This window comes from Vespa crabro, chromosome 2 (genome assembly GCF_910589235.1).
Source record: "Vespa crabro chromosome 2, iyVesCrab1.2, whole genome shotgun sequence".
Classification (NCBI taxonomy): Eukaryota; Metazoa; Arthropoda; class Insecta; order Hymenoptera; family Vespidae; genus Vespa; species Vespa crabro.
Genome location: NC_060956.1, coordinates 7,890,284 through 7,914,397, shown reverse-complemented (window position 1 = coordinate 7,914,397; position 24,114 = coordinate 7,890,284). Strand labels below are relative to the sequence as shown.

The window sequence follows — 24,114 nt, the reverse complement described above, 5'->3', positions numbered from 1 at the left end:
AGACTACTTGATTTGTAAATAATATGTTTGTATAGCATGAAGTATGAATTAACAGTACAGTACATGATAGTCAGTCGTTATGATGCCAATCATATCGTAAAAGATGCATAGTAGTAAGGTATTATTTTGATTGCAAATGATTACTATTACATAAATATCTTTATTAGGTATCATTTGAATTGCAAATGATTACTATTACATAAATATGAAAAAAAGAATTATAGGTATCCATTTAAAAAAAAAGTATATTGACTTTCATATCTCAAGGTCATGAATAAAAATATTTTTACGTGTACTTTGTAGCTAACTCAGAAACATTCAAATTTATCTTAATAAACTTTTTTATATTTCAGTCACGATATATTTGTCACGAGACACCTATAAACAGACATCCTGTATATAATTGTGACAGAAAAGGTCTAATTCGAGACCACAATAATCTTCCACTAATATATCACCGTCGCAGACACTCAGCGAATAAACAAATTTATAACAATCATACTGAAGATATGCAGGAGAACCTCATATTCTTGATAGCATTACCTAATAGAGATGTTAAGGACACCGATAGACTAAGTAAAAAATACTACTGGCTACAAAAAGACGCAAAATTCATAGACGATCTGCGCCGAAGAACGAGGTTTAACGAGCAATAACTTCTCAAGATAGATCACCAGTTTTCATAAGACAGAATAGGATAAATAGGCAAATCTAAAAATAAAAAGAAACACGCTAGTTGGACAAGAAACTGATAACTTACAGTTTAAGTGTACATATTGTTTATATGCCTCCATTGTAAATACTCCTCCCTCCCCGTAGTTTAGTTATAATAAGTGCTAGAGAAGGTAAAGAGTTTTTATAATCACTAATTTTTTATTATACCAGCATACATATAGTACTGTCATTGAACATTTAACCACAGTTATTGATTAATTAATATTCTATGATACCAAATGCTATGGAGATTTGTCGTATAGATAACTTATAGCTTTAGTTATAAGATAACACTGTTAAAAGTCTTTTAAGATTATACTTATGTACATATAAAGAGCTGTGACAAATAAACTAACTTAAAAAAAAAAAAAAACATCCTGTATATATAAATAATATAATCAATATTGACTCATAAATTAATAATCATTATATAATTAAAATAAATATATACAATATTGATTCGTTAATTTATCTTTGTGTAGTGAAATGCTTGTAATTGTCAAGTCAAATCGAGACTACGAACTTTGTAATTGTCAACATGATTAGTCAATACAATTACATAAATTAGTATGAAAAGTTAAACTTGTTCAAAGTTTATAATTATTCAGTAACGGATTAATATTTTAATTATTTTTAATTTTAACGCAGGATAAATATTTAATCAAGATACTTTAATATTTAAAAATCTTATTTTAATGCCAATATCGTATATATTTTAAGGCTGTTTACTACATTTTGTTCAAAGCATGTGTGACTTCAACGACAGGTGACAAAATGTGAATTACAAAAGAAGCGAAGAATGTTGTCCTTACCATGCCACTATCATATCGGTGTATAAGCTTGTGTTGGTTATTCCCCTCTCACGCGTCATAATAATTGGTTTCGTGTGAATAGAGTGAGTAGTTTAGTAGATTGTGAGCTCACACTTTTCAGTGTTATAAGTATATCTTTCTTTAATGGTAACGTGCATTTTGCAGTGATCCATGCTGGATACGACGTTGGTACGCATTTGTTTTACAATAAATATATAGAAAATAATAAATATAATTAATATATATATATATGTATATAATAATAATAATATAATATAATAATAATAATAAAAATATACTTAAATATTATTTATATACATCTAGATATTATTTAATACATTTAATATTATAATAGTAAAGACAATTAGCTTCGACTGATCATGAGTAAGAAATAGTATGAAAACAAATGGATTACGATCATAAAGTAATAAGACAAAGAGAAACAATAGCGAACGAAAACAAAAGAAACATTTCGTACTTTTCTTCATATGTCATTTATATTAAATGGATGGTCATGTATCGAAATTATCAAGGACACGATTTGTTGAGAATTCGCGCGTCAAACCATCACGTAAAATAATATATTTTTCCTTCTTTTGTTATCATAAAATACCGTCATCATATATGTCACGTTGTTTCAATATAAATATATTCTTCTTTTTCTTCTTCTTATTACTATTTTTATTATTATATTATTACATTACATATTATTATTATAGTAATAGTAGTAATAATAATAATAATATGAAGTGAACAATTTCAGAAGAAACTAAAACAAAATAACGTTAGAAAAAAAAGTTCATGGATAATATGGAAACGAATTCGTATTTTGATCTTTATTAAAAATAATATATAATATATATGTTCATTAATTATTAATTCTGAAAAAATAATCGACAAATGTATATACTTTATATACTTTATATACATTTGTCATCGAACAAAATTATACTGCTGTTCTGTCATATCTAGCATAGATTATCGTGAAATGCATATCAACCATCAGTGGAGGAAATAAATATGAGATTGAATAGTAACAATTTACTAAATTATCAAATAAAGAAAAATGAGTAAATTAATTCATTATTTTCATTTACATCGATACAATGAAAAAACCATCAGAATCATTTAAGCCACGAACCTAAGATTTCAAGAATTACGAATCTAGATGATTGCCAATATTTTATACATGCTCTCTTTTTAGTCTATTTTAATCTAAAAGAAACTATAAATTTTTCCAAAATTTAACAATATTTTAGAAATTCAGATCCTTTGACATAAACGGATTGAATATGTATTTCCTTATTTTTGCCATTTATCTGACCAAAGCTCATTAAAATGTTCGAGTAAGTTACCGTAGCTTCTCTGCGCAACAATCGAAAAACCTATTTCTTTGCGTTTAGAAATGTTAAAAAAAAAACAAGTATTAGCTATTTACGCAACAATTAAGTAAGCAATAGCTACTTCACGGATATAAACATACGTCATTCAACGTGTATATAAAAATCGATAGGAGGAGCAAGCCGAAAATTTCGAGGAGCGCAACAGTACTAAACTTTTTTTCGCGAAGAATATAGAAAACAGCAATTATGTCATTACTGAGAACAGACGTAATTATCGATAAATTGTAATGAACTAAGTCTCATTTTAAAGACAAAAGTTTACTCTAAAATTTTCTATTTGTACATAAATTATTCTCGAAAAAATATCATTTTTAGCACGATTTTTTTCAAAGAAAAAAAAACTTTTTCAAAACTCTACCAGAAAAATATCGTAGATTAAACCTTCATCTTTAAAATGAGACCTTGTTCATTAAAATCAGTTAAGAATTACGCCTGATCTCATTAATGACATAAACCATTAAAAGACCAGGGATAATGAACGATATTAAATTCTTTTATTTCCTTGTATTTAGTTCAAATATTTTATTACTAGATGGCACTTCAATAATTATTCTTATGGTAGATCGATAATTCTTACTTTACCGATGCAGCAAGAAGAGAGTATGATTTAGTCGGCAAAGAAAAAAATGAAAGAAACAAAAAGGTATATAACGAAACCTAAAAAGCTAATCACGTTTTGTATCGTGATCTATACACTTCTTATAGTTAAGTTTATTTATTTTTAATAAAGTTAAATTTGTTTTTAATTTTTAAAAAAATTTGAATTCATTTAATAAAGATTTTTAAAGGCTACTTCAACCAACTACGATTAATTTTAATCAATGATCAGTAGTGTAGCCGACAAAACTTTTAAGTACCTTATTTTTAATCTATATTTTCATTATATCTAATAACCATTAAAAAATTTTATACATAATATGGAAGAGACGTAATATTAATTAAAATAAACTAAAAAAATACATATATACATTTTCATATTGTATATAAAATTTCTGAATGAGTATTGATATCATAAGAATATAGATTAAAAATGACAGTTAAAAGTTTTACTATTGGCTATTCAGTAATGATCATGGCATTAATATTTTTATGATAAATATATAATTATAGCCACATTTTTTATCAATAGTTATGAATAATAGACATGTTAAAATTATTTCTTGTTTTTACCTAAACTTTATTACAATTATAAAATGTAATAATAATAATAATAATAATAATTATAACAGAAAAGTTTTTAATAACTTATACTGTACTCAATCAGAAGAAAATTAAGAGTACCTAAAGCGTGGCGCTGATGGGTCTAGTGACATTTATGTAGATAAACAGACAACTTTTTGTCCCTACAATTCCGACGTTAGCAGGAACAGGAAGATAGTTAACAGGGAACTGTCCAATTTTTTGCAGTTTTATTTTATAGATCTATATAAAAATTAAGATCAGAAAGTGAGATTAAATTAATAATTCCATTACATTAGTTTTTATTAATTCGTATTATTTATAATTTGAAAGTGTTTATGTGTTGTAAGTTTATATAAAATATGTTTGAAAGTGAAGATTGGAATTTTGATGAGGTAATTAAGAATTATTGTCTTTACTTTATTAGTACATTGTTAAATAATTAATAAGTCATTCATACAATTTAATAAGTAAATCATATATTTAATGTACATTTAATGTTTTAGGAATTTTTGCAAGATGTAGATGATAAAGCATCAAAGTTCTTTTCACAATTGGAAAATGAGGAAATAGAATTACCTGTAAAAAAACGTAAATTGAATATATATAATAGCACTATTATTTCACCCAATAAGATTGTCAATAAGCAACAAAGTACAACAAACAATAACAATGAAGACTCCAATGAAGTTGACATAGGTTATACATCAAGACAAAATTTTGTTTTAGGCTTATTTCAACAAACTTTAAAAACAAATGATGATTCTAAAAGTAAATGTAAGAATCAAGAATTATATAGTAAAGTAAAATCATGCATCGAAAATACTTCACAAGAAAATATCATTTCCCAAGGACTAAATGGATCTAAATTAGAAAATGATTTAAATGTACAAAAATTGAGAAAGAATATAGTACTTGATATTCTTAAAAAAAAGAATGTCAAAAATTTAACAGATAATAATAATACAATTTCTTCTAATGAAGTTACACCTATTCATTCTCAAAGTCAAAAGATCATAGATAGTGAGAAAAGTAAAGTCGGATTTAACAATTTATTACAGAAATCAAATTCTTGTCCGCTAACATCACATAAATCACCTTTTTTCCACAAGAATGAAACACTTACTAATACTACAGTTTCTAACATAAGAAGTTGTAATCAAAAATCAATTATAAATGAAGATCATGATAAAAGACAAAACAAATTGATACAAGAAGTATCTAAAAATATGCAACAACCAATAAGCAAGAATATTAATGATAATATGCAAGATATATCTACAGATTCAAGAAAATATTTATTAATGCAACATTTAAAACATTCTACTTCATTTAATGAAGGATTTGATAATATAAAGCATCCATCTTCTATCTTTAAAACAGAAAAGCAATTAAATAAGAAAACAACTCTTGTAAGAAAATTTCCAGGACCAGCTGGATTATTACCAGATATCATTGATACTTCAATAATTTCAACATATTTAAAAAATTTAGAAGACAGCAAAGTTGAAGGCATAAAAGATCAGAAGGATACTAATTTAACAGAGTATTGTTCTCAGAATACTAAAACTTTGTTTTCAGAAGGTGCTTGGCAAATAATGTTAGATGATTTACCTACAGAATTCTTAAAAAATTACGAAATTGCACAAATTAAGCAAATAGCTAGCGCAAATCAACATCAGTGTATTAAAATACCATTTCTTGCAGGCATAATAGAAAATATAGATTACAGTCATGAAAATCCTTCTATTGTATTGAAAGACTTTACAGATAAGATTGAAGGAACGATACATGCAGATATTCCTGCAAAATATCCTGGAACTTTAGAGAAAAATGTTGTAATTTTATTACAAAATGTAGGATTATTATGTATTTCAGGGACGTTTATTATTCATAAATATCACATTCTAATTTCGCCTTCAAATTTATTAGCAATTTATTCTCATACAGGAGATATTATACATACACTACATATGGAACTTCTAAAGAAAGAATTTTGCATGATCGAATCTAATTCATCAAATTTAAATAAACTTCAAGATGATAATATAAAAAAAAGAAATTTAGATAGTTCAGATATTTGTCAAGAAGATAGTTCATCCTCTAAGAAAAATTGTAGCAAAACATATGGAAATCTCAATCAATCGAATAATTCTGATATTGATCCAGGCCTATGTTCATTTTCTGTAGATTTAAATGGAATTAGCAATTCTCAGAATCAGAAAAATTTTAACAAATCAAAATTATCAACAAATTTATTTGAAAAAGAGAAAAATAGAAACTTAAAAGATGATATTATAGTGAAAGAAAACAAAGAAAATATACATGATAATAAAACTACATTTTTACAAATCTCAACAGACGCTTCTTTAAAATGTCTTCAAGATCGAGATATAAATAACAGTAATAAAAGAGAAAATAATAATCAAAATCAGAATGTATCAATAAAATCAAGACTTTCTATTTTTAAATGCAGAGATGTTGTAACACCAGTAGAATCCATTTCTGGACATGAAAATTTGCATACTGAAGCAATATTAGAAAATAATAAAAATAAACCTGATAATAAACAAACACTATCAGTGGACAGAAATTGGACTGAAAATATATTACACAATAACGATAATGATTCTGATGATGAAATGTTATCACAATTAGATGTGGACAGTATATCATCTAGTTATTATGATCAAAAAAGTTAAATATTTTTTCTTTAAATTACTTCTTTCTCAGATACTACACTCATTTCAAAAGGATGAGTCAGTGGCCAGCACCAACATTTAGGAAATATAAATCAGTATTTATATTTTATAAATCTGTATAAATTTATAAATATGTTCATATTTTTTATATTTTTTATGTATATATTTAGAGTAGTTCATAATACTATTTAAATATCTTTAGTTTTCATATGTATTACATTTTTTCTATTGATTAGTATTGTGATTATAAAAATATTTTCATAAACTACCAGTTAAGAAATGATCGAAATTATGTTATTATATTACATATTTATTACGTTGCTTTCACCAATAATGTATTTAAAATGAAATTAAGGATAGAATGATATTAAGTTATTAGCAATATCATTTTATAATTCCTCGTTGTTACAATTATATATATATAAATTATTAATTTTATACTTGTACAAAAAAAAGAGATAATTGAAAATAATTAAACATTTTTATTTTCCTATAACGTAATATCAATTTTGATAATTGATATTAATAATAGCGTTTTCACACACAACTCAGCAATCAAATTCACTGTTACAATTATGTAACACAACTACAGTAGCCAATGCTGTAATCTATTATTCGTCACAATCATTCATCCGGTCGAATTTGATTCGTACCTTGACCAATAATAATTATTGAATTCGTTTAATTCAAGTCATATCTTAAATACATTTAAGAACAATTAGATTAGACAATGCGACGCTAAGATGAACATTCTTATGTTAATTTTATTGATATCAGAATTGTACGGAAAATTAATCGTATCCACATTACTGTTATTATAAAATTAAATTTTTGAAAAACAAATAACATACATAAGTAATGTTAACAATCTGAAAATTGATAAAAAATAAACCTGCATACTTGAAATTACAATGAGTGTATTTGTTGTTTATCGGGTTAATAAAAATAAAATTATTTGACAACAATATAAAACTATCTTTAAGTTAAATCTCGTTTTTAGTAAACTGTTCGAAATAAGGTCAAAAATGAATTACAGATAAGAGAAGTAATCAACTTATATCTAGATTTTTATAATATATTAAATCTATAAAAACAAATAATTGAATTTTGACATTATGTATACAAGTGATTAATCGATAAAATGGAAAAGGAAATAGATACTACTAAAAAATTAAAAAAGTAGATATATATCTCTTTTCCAACTCAACTATGATTCAAAGCATATTAATTATTTTTCTATATAAATTCAATAATGATGTACAAAAAATATATAATTTACGAAATAATTATCGTTCTATTTGTGTGTGTATGATATTCTCTCAAATATTTTGTCTTGTGACATTATGCATTTATATAACTTTTTATAAAGATCTGTATACTTTTTAATTCATACAAGTAATTAGATTTTCAATTAGACAAGGTCATACAATTTTAATTACAAGTTTTATAATCACAAAATACTTGTACTTGGAAAATTAAGATAAATTACTACCTAATTGCTTTACTCTTGTAGACAATGGTGGATTTAGTCGTTAAAAAGTTGAACGCGCTTTAAAATTGGGGCCCCATTAAAATAAATCTATTATGCATAATATATATTTTCTCGTTTCAATTATTCATGCGAATGATGGAATAAGAAATACACATGTCCAAATTTGATTATAGTCGCAAATACAGAAATAAAAATTATATTTCCGACCATCAGATACTGAATTAAATTTATTATATAATATAAATTTGTATTATATTTATATTATATCATATAAAATTCCTTATCGTACGGGGCCTGAGGCGATCGCCTCCACTGCCTATGCATAAATTCACCATTCCTTATAGATATATATTTAGATATATATTTAATTCGTTCACAAGCTCAAACGGATAATTTTATTTTTGAATTTAAAAAAATTTTCTACCAAAATATTTAATTGATGCTTAACTTTTTATATTTTATATAAATTTCCTTGATAATTCAATAATATATTCAATACCATAAATACCAATATATACCAAAAACCAATAATATATTCAATACCATTAAATAACAAAACTTTATATAGCATTTTAGACAATTGATTAATAAATAATTTATTTTAGAAACCAATGTGATTAATTTCATACGCTAAATTAAATTATTAATTCTATAAGAATATAGATCAGCCTTTACTATATCCTAGTAACAGAATTATGACAAAATAAAAGGAAGATATAATAGACTTGTGGAAATATATTCCTCCTATTAAACATGATTAGTACAAAAACTTAAAAACAAATCGATATGACAGTACACCTGAATGCATCTGACGAAGAAAACATTATTTATGTCGATAATAAAAACAATTATTATGAAATCTAACCATTTAATAATAGCAGTAATAGTAAGAAAACAGTTTCCACTAATTTTTCCTCTAAAACTCTTAAATAAACAATAATCAAATCGAAAAATTCTTAGTTGTGCGAAATTTGCATTAATAATAAAGATTATTCCCGGCATATAATATTTTAATGCAGTTTACATATCATGACGTAAAAATTACATCTGTAATTAATATATTCTAGAATATATTTTTCAGTAAATATTTTATAAAATAATTTAAAAATTGATATATAAATTTATTAATTTTCTTTATTTTTTGTTTTGTGAAACTAATCGATTTGATGAACGGCTGATATATACAGACAAGTATTTAACTTTTCTTGCATAATAAATTTATTACAATTGTGATTACTCTAATAGTGATAGTCTTAGCGAAACGGATATTGTGCAAATCATAAGACGATATATTCACATGATTATCAGTTGAATTTTTATTTCATTAAACATTTAAGACACCTATAGAATATCGAAGATCAAAGCGTATCCATCGTGATCCGTTGTATTGTTTCTTTAGTACCTTCGTATGCTCAACCCTTCCTTATTTCTTTTCCATATTATAACATTCGACATACTATAGTATTAAGTAACCTACCTCAAATTTCTAATCTAGACAAATTACAGTTGATAATAGATACTATTTGATATCCCACGGCATAATCGGGGAGCCTCAAGGTTGATCCAATAGATCAGTTCAGAGCATTGGTATAACCTTCCTTGCCGAGAAGGGAATCCAGTTCATGGGTCTTCTGTATTCGTATTTCATACATCCGCGATTAAGTGGGGTACCGATTCAGGCCAATATCAGGAAAATTGAGATCATTTATTGGCCATTGCGATACTATAGTAAAATGATACTTAATTGATATCGATCATCTTATCTTTATCACTTTTTACTATTATTACTATGTGACACAAATTTGATCTATGTGTATTATTTTTCACTATGTAACACCATTTTATGGATATTCATTAAATATCATTTAACTAAAATTTTTCAAATGAGAATTTCATAAAAATTTTTAATCGATTCATATTTGTTTAACTTATCTTCTCTATTCCTCGTTGAAAAAAAAAGGAAAAAATTATAGACATTACTCAACATGAAAATCAAAATGATTTAATTTAATGAGATTATTCCAGAAAATTTTTGTGACAAAAAATATAATAGCGTTGTTTTTCTTCTGCAATAAAGTACATAATAGCCAAATTTAATACCATCGATTAGATTAGCTCGAAAGTAACAAAATTCTTTATTGTGTGCAAAAAATGGCAAGGATTATGCAGATCAAAAATTTCGTGATATTAATAAATTTTTTTTTGCCGAACAACATTGCGTCAAAATTCTTTCATGTTTCAACAGAACATCGAGTATTAAAAATTAATTATTTTTTTTTACCCGTTCAAAAGAGATAAAAAGAGAAAGTAGATTATTCAGATCCTTTCAAAGAAAAATGCTTTTTTACAACACTATTTTCCTATACCACTACTTTCCATTATTATTTTCTATCGTAATGGGATAATCCTACAAAATAATATACATTAAGTAAGATAACACATAGATTGATCCAACAATGAGAAAGAACTTTACCATTAATCTACGAACAAGACAAATAGAACGTTTAAATGGATATTTAACATAAAGTACCGTTATTGTAACAAAAAGAGAAACGAGATTGCAACTTCCATGAAATAATTATCGCATCGTTTTTACCAAGGAATATATATATATATTTACATACATCAAGGATTCGATCCTTTCACGTGCGCGCTCGTGTAACCGGTAGCAGCACATACACATACACACACACAGAGAAAGAGGGAGAGGAAGAGAGAGAGAGAGAGAGAGAAAGATAGAGTATATACACAAATACATATATATGTAAGTGCGTTGGTGACGTAAAGTTTTGCTAAATAGGTCGCCATACCATAGATAGACGGTATTGATAATTAAGGCTTGCTGACCAACGGTCACCGATCATTTTCTCCTTTCTATTTGTCCGTGACACGTGAACAACACGTAACACGAAATTACGTATTCTCATATTTCACGCGTGTACATATAATTCTTTATGATAATCTAATATAATACGTGCATGTATATATACATACATATATATATATATATATATATATATATATACATACATATATATATATGTATATATACATACATATATATATATGTATATATACATACATATATATATATGTATATATACATACATATATATATATATATGTATGTATTCATATGTGTGTATATATATATATATATATATATATATATATATATATATATATACATATGAAAAATAAAGTTTGTAATTTTGACATTAGTTACATTTTATATGTTCGACTTTAATAAGAAATAATGCAATTTTCGATCGATAACTACTTAAAATTACTGAAAAATAAATCGAGTACAATAAAAACGTAGTTACAAAAAAAAATATTGCGAAAGATACAGATAAAAATATTCAACGTTAGTTCGTAATCTCCAAGAGATTATTTTCAAAGAATTAACTCGCAATATAAATAATCTCGCAATGCATACATGATCTCAATAATAATACGATTTTATCGTGTGAATACCGAATACAATAACTAGAGAAGGATTATCGTTATCGATCGAAGAATTTCGGCGAAATATGTGTGCAAATGTATATATTTATGTATGCGTTTACGCATTTGTTCATAATTGATCTAGTTATTAAAATAGCTTGTAATCTCTTTGTTTAATACCACTGTCAGACATATACCTAGAATGAAGACAACTGTTTTGAAAAAGGACGTAACGTCGTGCAATATGATGATATTAAAGAAATTCGCATACTTAATTTTTCATATCATCTGTTTTGACGCAGTCGCTTTCTTGTTTTATTTTTGCTTGTAAATTAATAAAATAAATAATTAAGTTAAATATCTAATTCGATTAACACGTGAATATTACGTTTCTTCCGAAGAAAGAGAAACGAAATAATGATGAACAATAACAACTGATTTAATATTTCTACGAATATTTTAGTCAATACGTAACAATAAGTAATCGAATATAGTGACTGAAAGTTAAAGATTTTTATTTTTAGAATAAATAATTAAACATAGAATCATTTATCTACATCAAGAATTAATGCCGGTTAAGCGATATTATTTAAACTCAATTTATTATCCAATCAGTAAATTTATTTTATCAAATCTTGGTAAATAATACGTTCTATTATCATTCAAGAGGGATATAGATAATTAAATTATACTAAAAAATAAAATGATATTTGAATCTTAACGAATCTAGAATTATATAGTTTTTTATCAGTCTTATTACCAGTTATCATTTCAAGCAAGTCTCTTCAAACAGATTAACATTGTATCGCTATCGTATTATTTTTTAGACACCAAAAGATCCTAAACTATAAATTGAGAATAAACTGATAGAAATTTAAAATGGAAATGATGTTCACCTATATCGTTGGTTCATTTACATATAAGTGTGAAATCTTCCGAGTTTAAGCAAAATGTCTTACGTTACGTTTCCAATTCCCACTCTAACCGGATTATTGCGAAACGGCAACCGTGCCAGATTTCTGCGCAATAGGTATTTGATTATTTTTCTTTTTCGGGCGTCTCTCAAACATTGTTTTGTAACGAACATGAATTGAATTCAAAAAATAAAGTAGATAATTTCGTGGATTATACCGAATAGTAAACTCATTATAATGTAAAAAACAAAAACTACATATATATATATATTATATAATATATTATAATCCATGGATGGATTATATTATATAGATATGAAAGATCCTATAAAAAACCCTCTTTTATTTACTTTTTCTTTTTTCCTTTTGTTGTTAATAAATGATCATAATAGTTTATAATTTCAAACTAACTACGTTTGTTTTGTTATATTTATTTGGAAATATCAAAGAGTATTTACAGAACGAGTAAAAAGGAATATTTACAAATGACAAAACAATAACCCAAATGAGACGTGTATAATTGACAACATAAACACACTACATTGTGTAAATGATTATATATGAAGGAAAGAGAGGGGATGAATGAAAGAGGTGGGGGAAATTCGAGATGACAACGTAAGAGCCGAAGAGTTTGAAATATCACACTTATAGCCGTAGTACTCGTTTGAGTTTGACGTGAGACAGGTGTATTAGCGTTCATTCCAAGTCATGACTTTGTGCTTTGAGGAAGAAACATAAAGAGAGTCTAGTATAAAATCACACTTGAACAAACGCGAGTTTCATTGAGTTCGATTGTTATCGAATTTGCGCAACTCGGACACTCCTTTCGATTTCTATGTAAATTTTTTTTTTGCTCTTAGTTCGTTTCTTTCTCTTTCTCAACTATCTTTTTAATCTTTTTTTCCTTTTTTATCTATCAGTCATCTTAAAGGAAAGAAAAATTGTTATTGTTATAATATTCGTAAGGAATCCGTTGAAAATTAAACATCGAAAATTAATCCCAAGACATCTCGGTTATGTCCAGATCCGCGCGAAAAGCGCGGACGGCATTCTAAAAAAAAGAAACTGGAATTATCTGTGCCTCGAGGAAAGATACAGGCAAACTGGGTGAGTAAAACTTCGTTTCGTTTCGCTTAATTTTTCTCTTTGTTCATCTTTCAAATATGATCTTCGCGTACGTTCGTGGAAAAGTATTTTTTAATATCTCCGGTCTCTGTAAAATGCTTCTATTGTACATAATTTAAAAATTAATTCAAATTTGTTCAAATCGATTATAATATAACCAACTTTTTATACATATTTGCAATCTCCTAAAAAAAAGTGATAAAATTGCGATCACAATTTTTCTTTCCATCTGAGTCACCATAAATATTCCTATTTATACATAAAAAGTTGAAAAAGAGTGATGAAATAATGTCGCTTAGAGAATTAAATAGATTGGAAAATCATAATTAAAAAATTTTCTTATTTTTTAGCTAATCGCATTGATGAATTTACGTTATCATATGCAATAAATAATCTTGACTATAAAATTAATTCTAAGCCACGCTCGTATCGTAATATCCTTTTAAAAAATCGCGGTTTATTTTTTTTCCTATACATAGTCAAATCGAAAGTAGCATAACGTAGCAGGATGTACCTTGTCGCCTAATAAGAATAGAACGAGTTATTATGCAACCCTAATTATCTCTTTTCATTCAATTGTAAAACACGGAGTTACAATGTCGCTATCGCAAGAATTTCCACCTGATCTATCCGTCCGTATAATTTCGTTAAATAATTACCGCTAATCATTAATCATCGTTTATATGTCGCAAAGAAAGACTTACAATCATTATGTCGTCTTTGACAATTTTTACAATACCGGTCGATTTTCTTATAACAATTTCAAAGAACTCAGTAGTTACTTACCTTGCTATATTTTACAATTCTTATCGCTTCTTCACTTTCAAATTTCATTTGACAGTCTTCAATTGTTTTGATATTAGAATGTCGGGAATCGAAGAACTGTTGCATAAGTGAAATAACTTACAAATTAGTCGGTCGATATATATTAAATAAAGCATTTATTATGTTTTTGCGACTAGACGAACGCAAAGAAAACGAAGTAATACCGATACAATATACGACACGTTAGATACAACACGTTTTGTCCTATTGAATTTTTACTGTAAAAGTTAAAAATAATTATAACATATATCGTGAACAAGCTGAAGCAAAAATATTCATTATTTTTTTCTTATCGTGTTTTTTCTATAATTATTTATAAGGAAAAAAAGAACAAAAAAGTATGGACGTGTACGTTGATATTTTATCTGTCCAAATATTTCCATACAGCTAATCTCTTTGATAGAAGCAATAAAAACGAGCTCAAAAGAAATATATTCTGACTTTGGCAAATATAATAATCGTTCGTACAGTTATCGCACGTCGATCTTATGCACACCTACATATATAGAACGTCAAAAGATATACCGGACAAACTTTTCGAAGGATACATTTGGTGTGCGTCAGCGATTTAAAAAAATACTACCTGTTTGACGGCCTTGTTAAAATTGAGGTTTTTGTGTTGTCTCGAGTATAACTCAGACAACACAATAATAAAACGTTTTTATAATGCATTCGATTTAATCTCATTTAATATGAAATGTTTAAAATTTCATTTTCATCCGACGAAGATGAAAACAATTTTACATTAATTTGCATTAAATTTGCATTAAATTGAATAAAAAAATTTCTTAATTCGACCTTCATCGAAATATTTCCAACAGACTCTCTTTTATTTGGAATAATTTTAGTCTACCCGAATTTATCGAGCTATGTCGTATAATATTTTTCACGAACAGTAGTATTGTAATTATCTACTTATTGTTCCTTTAAACCAACATGTTTACGTTCTTGAGGATTAATTGTAACAGTACTAAAAATTAAATAAAACGGTTGTAAAGAAATTTATAACGACGCAATGTAACAGGATTTTAAAATGGTAATTAAGTACGGCAAATTAACACAGATAAAAACATATATTATACGTATTATAAATATTATACTTCGCTCATCAGCGTGTATTCATCACTTATAGCACCAAATTACTTTCTTTTCGGATTATTTAGTCTCTCGATACATCAATTGCATTTACACTAACTTCATACAAAAGCTATGAACTTCATTTAGACGGTATGATTTGAGTAATGAATTATTTCGTTATTTGACTGTACAACGGCTGTACTAACTGTGTGTAATTCAAGTGCACGGTCAACGTAATCGCATACGACCATGATTTATCTTTCGCGTCACTTCCGCTTTAAAATGATTTTTCAAGGAAAAGGTTATCGCGAGTCTTGACTTGCGCGGATAAGCTTTGAATTTCTTCGATGATTGAATGTTTTGTCAAAATTCTTTTACAATTTTACAATTCGAGTAAATCATGAAAATTGTAAGAATTTCATCGAATAATGCATAGGAAAAATGTTTAAATATGACAATAACGTAACAATTGAATGCATTGTAAATATGTAATTATTTTCAGTGCGATATAAAGGGAGAGAAAAGTTTTCTAAGCTGACAACTACGTCTTGAAAAAGCGAAAGTTTCTAATACAGAATCACTGACCTTATTTAGATAAACGATCTCGAAGCTATCTTGAGGCGATTATGAGCAATTCGAATGGTAAGCGGATCAACATTTTAAACAAAAAAAATTAAACATTTTTTTGCACATTCTTCCGCTGTTCATTTTTCAATATATCGTATTTAAATTTTACAAATTTACTTTTATTTCGAAATACAGATACTTAAATATTGCATATCCATTGGTAAACAAAAATAAAATATAAAAATAATATTGAACAAAATATTAATACTTATTGAAAAGAGCTCACTGTAATGTAATAAAGTAATATATCTATATCTTCGTGAAAGAAATAAACGAATTAAAATTTTTATGAGACGTACTTTTATGACATTACAGAGGTATTATTGCATTCTTATCGCGTAAGCTTATTTCTAAAATCTGTAATATTATACATGATTGATGGTATTAGAATTGCAAATAAAAAAATCCATTACTGAATCTCCGTCCTATTTTAGCATGGCGAAACAATTCGTTTTCTTTTTCTTTTTTTTTTCTTTTTTTTTTTAAATATATTCTACTATGTTAATCGTTATATCGTATCAGATCAAATAAGATAATGGCAAGATGTCAACGAAAGATCGCGCCATTTACAAATACGAACCGTAACAAGAATTTATAACTTATATATTGTGACTTATTTCTTTACTGCTATCTCAAAATATATGTATATTTCATTATATTCTACTTATAATTTAATTGTATCTATGTATATACGTTAATCTTCTGTCCTAGCCATAAAGAAAGATGAACAGTCGAAAATAGACTGTCAAAAGATCCAAACTGGCCAAGATGAAGATATAGTAAGATCACTTTTTTGTTGTTTTTTATTCTTCGATGTTATATATATGATATACCCTATTAAAATATGTAAACATATAATTTCAGCAAGTATATGGATTTAAAAGGAGTACATTGAAAACGATTATAATTTACATTTCTTATATATTAACTGTCGGTTTCGTAAGACTTCTTTTCCATTGGTACCCGCGATTGTATTTGTATGCAACACATAGGAAATGCCCTTTAAAGGAAGCCACAAAATTGCTTGTGATCGTAAGTGTTATTACTTCTTGAAACAATTAAAATCATTATTAACGCACAAGCCTACCATTATTATTTTTCTCTTAATAGAAGATAAAAATTTACGTAAAATAACAATAATTATACATGCAGGATGACTATCAAGGAAGGTATAAATCCTATTTCGTGAAGAACATTAAGACAATATCTACTGAAAACGTGAGGTCAGTTGAATTTCAATTACATATATATGATTATGATACAATTATAATTCGTAAGAATAGACATAAGAGCGTACATAACGTAATTCAATTATAATAATAAGATAATCTATTGGAATGATATTTCGATTATCATTGATTAATAATTAATATCTTATACAGATAATATCTTATTAGATGATACATTTTTCAGTGATAAATCATTCAGTTCAATTTTGGGGAGCAATAGTATAAACTTGCTTGAAAGTGTCAGAAATAAAAAACTTAAACTTAATTTAGAAAATGGTACAAAATCTGAAGTAACAGAATATAAAGCATTTTGGTGTAAAAAACAATGTTATATTTGGGATGTTACACAAAATGCATTTTCTAAACTCGTTGGTTTTGACAAATATATGTTGTGTTCAGACCTTCATCTTGGTCAGAACAAGGGACTTTCTAAGGAAGAGCAATTTCTAAGGTATTTTAACATATAAAATAAAGTAATTTAATATATAAATCTTATTAATTGCTTAATATCGAATTCCACTTATACAGAAAATTTATTTTTCTTTATTTAAACTTTATAGGCGAATCGTCTATGGAAACAATGAGATTGTTGTGCCAGTACAAAGCATAGGTGTATTATTGTTATTGGAAGTTTTAAATCCTTTTTACATCTTTCAAGTATTTACTTTAGCAGTATGGTTTGCCGAAGAGTACCTCTATTACACCATTGCTATAATATGCATGTCTGTTTTTGGAATTACAAGTTCCATTTTGCAAACACGTAAAGTAAATAGATTACAACTATAATTATCCAATTATACTTTTTGTTAATTTAATATGTGTAAAAATATAATTTGTGTATACATTAGAATCAACTGAATCTGAAAGGAACTGTAGCCTCTTTTGAAAATGTTAGAGTATATAGAAGTTCTGGTATATTTGAAAGCATTTCAAGTAATGAACTAGTACCAGGTGATATTATAGAATTACCAAATCATCATGGGACAGTTGTATGTGATGCAGTATTATTGACTGGACAATGTATAATAAATGAATCTATGCTAACTGGTAAGTATATCTCATTGAAAATTTATTTGACAGTTAATATCGATTGAAGAAATATTTCTTTTTTGATTAGGTGAATCTGTACCAGTTTCTAAAACACCATTACCATCAAATCAAGTGCCATATGATTCAAAGCAGTCTTCTCATCATACATTATACAGTGGAACTACTATAATTCAAACTAGGTATGTATAATGAAAGAAAATGTAAAATTGCATATTTTTAAATATTTCTAAAATTCAACAAATTCTTATCTTCCATATCGTAGATGTTATGGAAATAAACCAGTTCTTGCAAGAGTCATTAGAACAGGTCTACAAACTAATAGAGGTGCATTAGTCGCAGCTATATTATATCCTCCACCAGCAGACTTCAAATTCGATCAAGATTCATATAAATTCATTGGAATACTCGCATGTGTTGCTACTTGTGGTTTCATATATACGGTTGTTACCAAGGTAGAAAAAAGTCCTATGGCTATGAATCTATTATTAGCTACTTCTACTATCAGACTATTCAATATCTTTTACAAAAATTAGGCCTCAAGAGGAATTACAGCAGGTGATATTGCAATTAAAGCTCTAGATATAATTACAATAGTCGTTCCTCCAGCTTTACCAGCTGCAATGACAGTAGGAAAATTATATGCACAAGCAAGATTAAAACGTACACAAATCTATTGTATCAATAATAGGGTCATTAATGTCTCTGGCAGTATTAATTGTGTGTGTTTTGATAAGGTAAGAATGTTAGAAAATAATAATTAACATATTGTTAAAAAGTCATTAATCTACAGATTTGGAGACTATGAAATATCAAATTTCTTCTTTACTTTCATCTACTTGTACAGACTGGAACGCTGACAGAGGATGGCTTAGATATGTGGGGTGTTGTGCCATGTACAAATGGTAATCTGGAAGAATCAGAGAAGAATATACCGAAACTACAACATCATCCTCTTTTTGAGGGTATGTTAGTATGTCACAGTCTAAATATCATTAATGGTAAACTTTGTGGGGATCCATTGGATGTTAAGGTAATCATGTAACTCTCAAGATTTATCACTAAATTTGGTTGTAAGATAAATTTAATAAGAATCCTAATTTATGTATTTATAAAACTGATCATAGATGTTTGAAAGTACTGAATGGATATTGGAAGAATCTGATACAACACAATCAGATAAATATGATCTTGTGGCACCAACGGTAGTGAAACCACCAAAAGATAATAATTTTACAAAAAATATGAATAAAATTTCAGAAATTGGTATTGTGCAACAATATCAATTTTCAAGTTCTTTACAACGAATGTCTGTGATAGTACGTATTCTAGGATCTAACCATTTTAAAGCATACACTAAAGGATCCCCTGAAATGATATTTAGTTTAAGTAAACCAGAAACACTACCAAAAAACATAATAACAACTCTGAAAACTTATACAGAGCAAGGCTATCGCGTAATAGCTATAGGACAATCAACAATAATTGAAAATGGTGCTAAGGTAACATATATTTATTAATTATATAACATTAATGGAGTTTTTCCAATTTAGAAAATAAAATAAAATAATTTTGTATATAGGTATCAAAAATGACGCGAGATGAAGTCGAACAAAACTTGGAATTTCTGGGTTTAATTATCCTAGAAAATAGATTAAAAGAACCAACAGTATCAGTTATAAAGGAACTTAGAGAAGCTAATATGCATGTGATAATGATCACAGGTTGGTAATTTGTAGATTTATTTTTGTACTTACAATTAAAATGTTATTCATATATGAATAAAATCTATCTTTTGTTGGTTGATATAGGTGATAATATACAAACTGCAGTAAGTGTTGCAAAAGAGTGTGGTATACTTTTACCTAATGAAACAGTTATAGATGTAGTCATAGTTCCAAATCAATTTAAAAAAACCCAACCAGAAATATTTTTCAATGCACAAAATATAACTCCAAAATTGGTAAGTATGTAATTTTAAAAACTTATCTTAATATCAAAACCTTTCTTTTTGAGTAATGTTATTCGCTAATTACTTTTTTCAGAATCTTCAAGGCAAGAAACATATGATACCAATGTTAGATGATATGGAACAGGGAATAGATATAAAAAATTATAGATTTGCTTTAACTGGTCAAACATGGCAATTGTTAAAAGAATGTTATCCTGATATTGTGCCAAAAATTTGCGTGAGGGGAGCAATATTTGCAAGAATGACAAGTGATCAAAAACAACAATTGGTTCTAGAACTTATGCAACTTGGTTATTATGTGGGTATGTATTAGCTACGTTTATGAATTTATTACAAATATTTAGTTCGATTTCTTAAATGTACTTCATAGTTATGTGTGGAGACGGCGCAAATGATTGTGGAGCATTAAGAGCAGCTCATGCAGGTGTATCACTCTCAGAAGCAGAGTCAAGGTAAAAATTGAATCAAATAAAAAAAGATTGTTTCAAAATATACCAAATATTTTTTTTATAATTTTTATATTTTCTTTTTTCAACGTTTTTTCTCTTTCAGCGTGGCTAGTCCTTTTACTTCAAGAATACCTGATATAACATGTATTCCTAAAGTCATACGACAAGGACGAGCTGCTTTAGTCACATCATTTGGAATTTTTAAATTTATGGTTGCATATTCCCTGACAGAATTTTTGTCTGTTATAATTTTATATTCAATAGACTCTAATTTGACAGATTTAGAATTTTTATTTATTGATATTTTCTTGATTGTAAATTTTGCTTCCTTTTTTGGAAAAACACAAGCATATGAAAAAAAACTTGCTAAAGATCCACCCATGACAAGTCTCTTGAGTTTCACACCTTTACTGTCTTTAACAGTGCATATGTTAATAATGACAACTTTTCAAGCAATAGCATATCATACTGTACGGTATTTCCCTTGGTTTACACCTTTTGTTCATACTAGTAATATAGGATATACATGTTATGAAAACTATTCAGTATTCTGTGTATCTATGTTTCAATACATTACGATGGCAATAATATTCTCGCGTGGTAAACCATATAGACAACCTATTTATACAAATGGTATGTTTACATTTTCTATTGTTCTTTTAATTTCAATTTGTGTATATATTACAGTTTATCCTGCAAACTGGGTAATAAATTTGTTACAATTACTTGTACCTCCAGACTATAATTGGAGGATTATAATTTTAGTACTTGCTTTAGCAAATTTTTTTATATGCTTAATTGTTGAAACTTTAATAATAGAGTACGCAATAGAAAAGAAGCTAATGCCAAAACTTCACCGTCCTGAAAAATCCAAGAAACATTATTTAAGAGTAGAGTATGAATTGCATAATAATCCAAATTGGCCAAAATTGGATAATGAACTACCAGTTTTACCAATTACTCCAAGTGTTGAAAATATCATCAAAACAATGTACCTAGAAACTTCAGAATGTCCAAATACTGTAAATAATCAAAAATATAATGAACAAAAAGTATTAAAACGACTAGATGATATCAGAAAAAATGGTGTTGACAATCAAGGATTTGTAGAAGATGCATTAATCGAAAATGTGAGCATTATCACTAGATTTTAAGTACTGCAAGAAATAAGTTAAATGTGACTTTGACTGATTTTTAAGGATGTGACAAAATATATTTAATCATATGTATATACAGTTTAGCACAGTATTTATTATAAGTATTGTTAATTTTTGAAATGGCGAACATTATATTAAATAAGTAAATAAATAAAAAAATTAAAATAATATTATCTTATAACATATACATGTATTATGTGTGAGGATCATTTGAAAGATCATTGTAATTTATAATTATTAAAATTTAATTTTCTATTAAGAGAAAATTTGTCTGTTTACGAAATAAAATTACATTTATTTTTTATCCTCTAATATTATATTTTCTAATTCTAATTAATTGTTTCTTCACTATCTGTGATAAATATTTAACTAGTTATCAATACGGCAATTTTATAGTCCTTTTGACAAGGAAGTACTTACTAATCATTTTTATCATATTTTTATATATGATTGATATGCCATACTTGTTTTTAAAGATAAGCTTCTGAGAATTGTAGGAATGCAAGATTATTAATATTGCACTAATTATCGATTATTTCTATAATGAAAACAGTAATAATTCATAACTGAATTCAAAACATTATACATATAAATATATTTTAAATACTATTTAAATCCAGAACATATTTATAGTATTTCTTGTGCAACTTATTGATGATATGATTTATATTTATAGATGTAAACAAATGCCTAAATTTTATTTCAAACATTTCTAGACTAAAAAACTTTCCTTTTTTTAAATTTCTCAACAATTTTTATTCAAGTATATGAAAATTTATAAAGCTCTTAATGTAAACATTTTGAAAAAAATTTAGATATTTATATAATCATAATCTAATATATCAATATATTCAATTATTAATTGTATAATTATTATAATATGTTTTAATAAAATAGATATTTAACTAGAAATAATAGTTTCAGAAATTTTATTAATTCTTTTTTCCGGACATATATAAACACACACACGCGCGTTCGCGTTAGTAATTTACACATTATTTCAGCTATTAAACATTAAAGGCATTAATATATTTATATATTCAACTAGTTCACCTATATCTAAATTTTTCTCAATCATATCATTTTCTAAATTAACAATACTATCATAATTTAATTTTACACTCTTATATATAAACTTGTCTGTAGAATGAAACATATTTAGTTTCTTTATTTATGTATATTGCATTTACAGCAGATATACGTGTTTTTTTCAATTCTTTTACAATTTATAATAGATTTCCAAGTCATTCTAAAATTTTCTATTAATTAATTCAACGTTCCACTAATATTTGTAAAATGTAATATTTTTAATTGTCTCCCTAATTTCTTTTTAATGTGCATTCTAGAAATCATATTTACGGATTCAGTAATGCTTTATAACTTTTTTTGTCGAGTACACTATTATAATCTTGTACTAATACATTCAAACTAATAAAAAAATTCCTTTAATATTTGGATTTATATGTATCATTGCACATTTTAAATATGAAATTAAAAGATCATAGAAAAGAATCAGTCATCCATTAAAAACAGGACTCAAAATAAAATTTAATACTTTTAAAGAATCTCTTCTTCTAAACTGTTTTTCGGCAAGATAAAGTAAAGATTCTTTATAACAAAGGATTTAATTGAGAATTCAAAATTTCTAAAAAATGTTATAATACAATGTCTTCGAGTTGTTTGATTGCTTATTGACAAATTATAGAATTATGTTAGTGAAGTTTTGCTAATAAATCCTATAGATTAAAGAAAGACAAGGATAATATTAAAACAAAATAATACTAACGAAAAACTTTGGGATAAATATTATATAAATAAACGAAAAGTATTATAATATACAAACCTTAACATTAAGCTTAATAACACTTTCAGCTTCATCGTTTTATTAAAACTGTTTATAAATCACGATTTTTAAAACTTTAAATAATGTCTGTTACATTTAA

The 24,114-nt window shown here is 26.4% G+C and overlaps 2 protein-coding genes across 9 annotated transcripts; both read left to right on the top strand.

Annotated features, from left to right (window-relative positions):
* Positions 1-1,639: 1,639 nt before the first annotated feature.
* LOC124422353 (polyamine-transporting ATPase 13A3-like) lies at positions 1,640-22,432 on the top strand. Of its 7 annotated transcripts, XM_046958694.1 has the most exons (19): positions 13,303-13,500; positions 13,584-13,770; positions 16,193-16,332; positions 17,029-17,096; positions 17,182-17,349; positions 17,470-17,540; positions 17,731-17,997; positions 18,107-18,311; positions 18,395-18,593; positions 18,664-18,775; positions 18,859-19,048; positions 19,130-19,330; positions 19,441-19,626; positions 19,721-20,095; positions 20,176-20,317; positions 20,405-20,556; positions 20,639-20,867; positions 20,936-21,017; positions 21,118-22,432. In XM_046958694.1, exons 3-19 carry the CDS (start codon positions 16,317-16,319, stop codon positions 22,166-22,168), a joined length of 3,714 nt encoding a protein of 1,237 aa, XP_046814650.1. In that variant the 5' UTR covers positions 13,303-13,500; positions 13,584-13,770; positions 16,193-16,316; the 3' UTR covers positions 22,169-22,432. The 7 variants fall into 7 exon arrangements, with proteins under 7 accessions (XP_046814653.1, XP_046814650.1, XP_046814654.1 ...); XM_046958697.1 differs by lacking the exons at positions 13,303-13,500; positions 13,584-13,770 and adding an exon at positions 1,640-1,715; XM_046958698.1 differs by lacking the exon at positions 13,584-13,770.
* Positions 3,210-8,701, top strand: LOC124422354 (bromodomain-containing protein DDB_G0280777-like). Of its 2 annotated transcripts, XM_046958701.1 has the most exons (4): positions 3,210-3,572; positions 4,159-4,503; positions 4,615-4,699; positions 4,838-8,701. In XM_046958701.1, the coding sequence occupies exons 2-4, from the start codon at positions 4,471-4,473 to the stop codon at positions 6,808-6,810; spliced, it is 2,091 nt and encodes a 696-aa protein (XP_046814657.1). In that variant the 5' UTR covers positions 3,210-3,572; positions 4,159-4,470; the 3' UTR covers positions 6,811-8,701. The 2 variants fall into 2 exon arrangements, with proteins under 2 accessions (XP_046814657.1, XP_046814656.1); XM_046958700.1 differs by lacking the exon at positions 3,210-3,572 and having other exon boundaries at positions 4,163-4,503; positions 4,615-8,699.
* Positions 22,433-24,114: the final 1,682 nt, after the last annotated feature.

What these genes read in the sequence shown, in the direction of transcription:
- LOC124422354 (XM_046958700.1), top strand. Translation starts at nt 4,471, where the DNA reads ATGTTTGAAAGTGAAGATTGGAATTTTGATGAG. An exon ending in AAGATTGGAATTTTGATGAG is followed by an intron (nt 4,504 to 4,614) that starts GTAATTAAGAAT and finishes TTAATGTTTTAG; the next exon opens with GAATTTTTGCAAGATGTAGA.
- LOC124422353 (XM_046958697.1), top strand. An exon ending in AAATGAATCTATGCTAACTG is followed by an intron (nt 18,594 to 18,663) that starts GTAAGTATATCT and finishes TTTTTTGATTAG; the next exon opens with GTGAATCTGTACCAGTTTCT. An exon ending in GCATGTGATAATGATCACAG is followed by an intron (nt 20,318 to 20,404) that starts GTTGGTAATTTG and finishes TGGTTGATATAG; the next exon opens with GTGATAATATACAAACTGCA.